The 5,771-nt window shown below is 35.1% G+C and overlaps 1 protein-coding gene across 1 annotated transcript; it reads right to left on the minus strand.

Annotated features, from left to right (window-relative positions):
* Positions 1-2,831: 2,831 nt before the first annotated feature.
* On the minus strand, positions 2,832-5,258 carry LOC116020241 (zinc finger MYM-type protein 1-like). Its single transcript, XM_031260724.1, has one exon. It carries the CDS (start codon positions 5,256-5,258, stop codon positions 2,832-2,834), a length of 2,427 nt encoding a protein of 808 aa, XP_031116584.1.
* Positions 5,259-5,771: the final 513 nt, after the last annotated feature.

Raw genomic sequence — 5,771 nt, forward strand, 5'->3', positions numbered from 1 at the left:
TTATAGAACTACATGTATAAAAAAAATTGGACCAAAATACCTTACCGATATTTCCCAGAAATTCACGGAAGTCACTGCCAGAGACTAACTTGATTTTACTTCAATATTTTCACAAGTATAAGCCTATATGGGCATAAATCCAACATAATTTTCACAAGTATAAGCCTATATGGGCATAAATCCAACATATATTTCACAAGTATAAGCCTATATGGGCATAAATCCAACATATACATGCAAAGTATAAGCCTATATGGGCATAAATCCAACATATACATGCATAAAATAGCTATATATGGGCATAAATCCAACATATACATGCATAAAATAGCTATGAACAGGCATAAATCCAACATATACATGCATAAAATAGCTATGAACACGCATAACAAATTTATCAAAAATCAAAGCAAGGATTTTTGAAGCCAATTTATAGATCCATAACATAACACATAATCATCACGTAAAAATTCCTAACCGTATAATTTCCTAGCAATTGTCTATATCCAAGTGATTGAGCCAACTTAAGGGATTCCTTACCTCAATGGAAGCTTTTAAACCAAGTAGGTGCTAGTTCCTTCCTTGAATTCAAAGACCTTAAGAATATTATCACAATAACAACATTTTCATGCACTAAACATCAACACATGAATTTTAGAGATGATTTAATCCAACAAGGTTTAGGATCTTACTTACACTTAATCCTTGAGTGAGAAAAATATTTTGGAGCTCCTTGATCACAATGGAAGACTTGAGAAAAATATTTTGGAGCTCCTTGATCACAATGGAAGACTAAAATTATTTCTCCTCTTCTTCCTTGATCACAATGGAAGACTAAAATTATTTCTCCTCTTCTTTCTCTAAGGGTGTGGAAGACTAAAATTATTTCTCCTCTTCTTTCTCTAAGGGTGTAATACGAAAATGAGAGGGAGATAGGTGATCTTGGTGTGATTTTGTTCTTGATCTACAAGCAACAAGTGCAACCTCATTAATGCCACATTAATTGCCCAAAGCAACAAGTGCAACCTCATTAATGCCACATTAATTGCCCAATCTTAGAAGTGCAACCTCATTAATGCCACATTAATTGCCCAATCTTAGGCTAGATTCACTTGCCACATGTCAACACCCCATGGAGTCCTTACAAGATCTCAAATCTAATTTGCCAGTTTATGCTTAAATCAGATGAATGTTCGGAGGACTATAACTTAATTCGGGAAAATTCTAATACCAAAATTATCGTAAAAATATTCCCGTCACAAATCACCAATTTTGGGAATTTTTCGGTGTCCCGCTAAATTTAGGTACAGAGTCCGTAACAATTTATCCCTTACAGTCCATTGGAAGTTTTTCTTGAACTAACTAGAAATTCAGGCTTAATCGCATGATATTTAATAATCCCAATTCTAGAAAATTCGAACTGAATCTATATCCTTAAAGTTTTCTCGGTTCGTGACAGGTACGTAGTTCGCAGCTTATCGATAACTAATCCTTAAGAGAAAAAATTATTTCGAGCACCGAACAGTCTTCTCTTAAATGTCATAGCCCAAAAAAATTTTATAATGATATCCTCGAATCTTAACTTTGTCGGAAAAACCGAGGGGTTACATTATGTTTGTTGGTGGCAGCAAAAAAGGCTAAGGTTGCACCTTCGGTGGGATGTTCATCCCAATTGCCTAATGAATAATGATGATGACGATTTTGTTGAAGGTCTGACTGCTTTCCTAGAAAGGATGCGGCGGGACCCTCTATGGGATGCTCCGGATACTGATCTAACCGCGGAGGAGCGGGGAAGGTTTTCTAGTGTTAGAGTTAGGGTGCCACCTTCACTGTTGGTAGAGCCGTTGGAAAATCTTACTGCACAGTAGAGGAATGACATTACTGATCTTGGTTTTGGTGGTGTTCTTGAGCTCAAGATTAAGGACATGTCTGTTCAATTGGGTCGGTAGTTGCTGTCAACTTTCGACGCTAACAAAATGTGTGTTTAGTTGGGTGAGGGGAAGGTCCTACCAGTTAGGAAATACTATAAATTATTAAACTCAATATACATTCACAATGCTAACATTTTTCAGTACAGAATACTATAAATTATTTTTCACACGACCATTTAAAATTGCCCTAATTCTGTGATGTATGTGCACACGACATACTCATGCATGACACACGACTTGTATATGTATGCCACATAACCTCTTGTCACACAGACATCTTTGCGTGATTAATCCCTAATTTTAAACCGTATGTGTGTCCACTCTACCATCATTCACACACCATATTCTCAAGACTAATGCACTTCCCCAAAACAAAACAAAACAAAATAAAAAAAATTAAAAAAAAAAAACACTGTCAATCAAACTTGCTAGTTTTTTACCAGTTATTAATAAAACTAAACTGTCATTGTTACTTGAACGTGATATACATTCACAAAATTAACATTTTTTAGTACAAAATACTATAAAATATTGCTCACACCGCCATTTAACTTGGACCTTTTTATGCGTTGTACGTGTACACGATATTCTACTGCATAGCACACAATTTTTATTTGTGTGGCACACACCCTTTATTAACACAATCAAATGCCGTGAGTAACCCCAAATTAAAACCCTTTGTTTGCCCACTCCACCATAATTCCCGCAACCTATTCACTACCGTATTGCACTTCCCCTAAACATTTAGATGCGCATACTAAGTAACTTGTCGTTATACATTGCGGAGGTAGAAGCTCTACACTCGTCCTCGTCCATGCCGGTCTCACAAGCAGGGACGGAGCCAGGTTTCTATGAATGGGGGGGCCAAAATAGATTGTTATATTACAATTTACAAATATATTAAAATTTAGAACGTCTCTCTTGCATATCACGAAAATCATCTATAATTGAATCTATACTAAATTGTTTTGCAATTTCATTTTCAATGTACACTAACAAACAATCATTAAGAAATTGATCACCCATCTTGTTACAAAGTGTGGTCTTGACAATTTTCATGGCAGAAAAAGACCGTTCTGTAGTAGCTGTAGATACGGGAAGCGTGAGAATGAGAGTTACTATTCTGAAAACAAGAGGATATATGTCCAACTTTCTAGTTTTCACCAACCATCGGCAGAGATCAGAAATACTTTCTAGTGTTCTAAAATCAGGAAGTTGTTGCACATGTTCAAAATGTTCAAGTTGCACTCTTAATTGCAAAATCTCATAATCTGCAAAGTCTTGTGGGTAAAACTTCTCTACCAACTTGCAAATGTCATCAATTCTGAATGATATACGCATTTCTTTTGGATCAAGAGATGAACTAAGAATAATTAACTCCATTGCTTTATCATCAAACCTATTGTTCAACTCTTGCAACTGAGAATCAATCGCCGCATTAAAAATATCAACTTTGTAATGATGTCCAATTGTTAATTCATCTTGTTGATGCCTGGCCCTTCCTCTTCTTACAATATATTGAGCATCAAAATCTGGCACAGTTATATTGACATTTTCACAAAAAGACTTCACACTTGAAACTAATTCATCCCATCCACTATCTCTTAATTTTTGAATAAGCAATTTAGTAGATGTCACGAGATGCATTGCATTCAATATATCTTGAGATTGGAGTTGCAAAGCTTGACAAAGAATATTAGAAATCTCTAGAACTTTTCTCATGAGATGCATAATGAATACAAATTCAAAAGAAGTCATTACCTCATAAGCTGCATCGGCATCTCCACGGTGAGTAGGTGTTGTTCCATCTTCAATAATATTAAGTAAAACTTCACATGTGGCACTAAACATTCTCATCAAACTTGATATGGATTTCAAATGAGAACTCCAACGAGTATCACCTGGCCTTTGTAAAGAACCAATTTGGTTAAGACCCCTCCCACTTTCAAGCTCATCAATACTAAGCAAATGAGCAATATTTGAGGCATGAGCAGCTTTCAACTGGTCATTGCGCTTACATGAAGCCCCAACAACATTAATAATGGAGTTCAACTTTGTGAAAAAGTGATGGACAGGGATGACTTCCTTTGACGAAGCTACCAATGCCAATTGCAATCGATGTGCAAAACAATGAACATAATAAGCATAAGGACATTTATCCAAGATTAAAGCTTTCAATCCATTCCATTCTCCACGCATGTTACTTGCACCATCATAACCTTGTCCTCGAATATTTTGAACATCAAGATTATGACGAGATAAGATAGAAAAGATACATTCTTTCAATGTTGATGCAATAGTATCCTTAACATGAACAACTCCAAAGAATCGCTCTTGTATAAAGCCATCTCTATCAACAAATCTCAAGACAATTGACATTTGTTCCTTCTTTGATTCATCTCGAGCTTCATCAACAATGATACAAAATTTTGCATCACCAATTTCATCACGAATAGCACTTTTTACTTTAGTTGCCAACACTTGTAAAATTTGTTTTTGTGTTGTAGGTGATGTATATGTTGCATTTCGTGGAGCTTTATGAAGTACTTTTGTTACTTCATCATTAAAAGAGGCAATAATACTCAATAACTCTAAAAAGTTTCCACGATTTGTTGATGTTATTGACTCATCATCACCTCTAAAAGAACATCCTTGAAGTGCAAGCCATCTCGTTGCCTCAATTGAAGTTCTCAAGCGAAGTCTATTTTCAACTACTTCTTGAGATGTGAATTTCTCAATATGGTGTGCAATGTGTGATTGTTGGTTCATGAGATCCGCACAAGCTTTCTCGGCATTTCGATGAGGGGAGGTTAGATCTTTCCCAATATGTGTTAAAAAAGAGCAATTTTTCCCATCTCTAACTTTCTTCCATGATCGAAAACCATTAATAGTAAAAGCATGCAATCCAGAAGGCCCATCTTGAGTATGAAATAAATAACATGGTAGACAAAATGCTGCATCTTTACTAGGAGAATATTCTAACCAAGAAGGGAATAATTTAAACCAAGATGCTTGAAAACTACGAGGATGCTTTTCAACCGATTTTGGATACTTTGAAAGCAAACATTGATATGGCCCAGCCTTGATATAGGCTCTCCTAACTTCATCACGCTTGTCAATTGGGCACTTCCATATTGGTAGTCGCAATCCCGGATCACGTTCTAACGCTTGAATGTCAAATTTCTCATTGATTTCAATTCTTTGAGATTTTTCAGGATGACTTTTAAAATCCAATTGATCAATACTTGTAGGTGAATTTACTTGAGATGTTGAATCTTCAGAATTTTTTCTTTTAAAGAAAGTATCAATTCTTTGTGTCTTTTTCATTATAGCTCAATTTTCCTATATTCACAAATCATAATTAGTCAATTAATCACAAATCACAATGTTAATATTTTGGTGAATCAATTAAAAATTTAAACTAACCAAGCCAATTAAATATAGCAATTTTTAGTTTCCCTTTCGGCAAGGCTTTCGTTCTTCTCATTTCTCTACTTATTCAACCTATGCGACTAAAAGCATAAACTTAAATAAATAAATTAATGCATTCTTGATTCTTCCACAGTTCCACAAAATCTATAACAAATTAACAATAGCAATAGTCATTACTCATTACAAATTTACAAAGTAAATAAGTAATTATTCAAAGTTTCAAAGCAAAATGAAAACATTATCAGGAAATAAGGATTCAGGAATACCAGATTTATTGTTGAAAACTTGTAGTTGTAGTGTTGAAAATGAAGAAGATGAAGCTGACGAGCTGTGGAGGCAGTGGAGCACTGGAGCAAATGAGCAAGAGAGCCGTGAGCAATAGTAGTTATCCAACACTCCAACAGAGTA

Source organism: Ipomoea triloba, chromosome 5 (assembly GCF_003576645.1).
Source record: "Ipomoea triloba cultivar NCNSP0323 chromosome 5, ASM357664v1".
Lineage (NCBI taxonomy): Eukaryota > Viridiplantae > Streptophyta > Magnoliopsida > Solanales > Convolvulaceae > Ipomoea > Ipomoea triloba.

Excerpts from the sequence above, each read along its gene's own strand:
- LOC116020241 (XM_031260724.1), bottom strand. The coding sequence starts at position 5,258 with ATGAAAAAGACACAAAGAATTGATACTTTCTTTAAAAGAAAAAATTCT.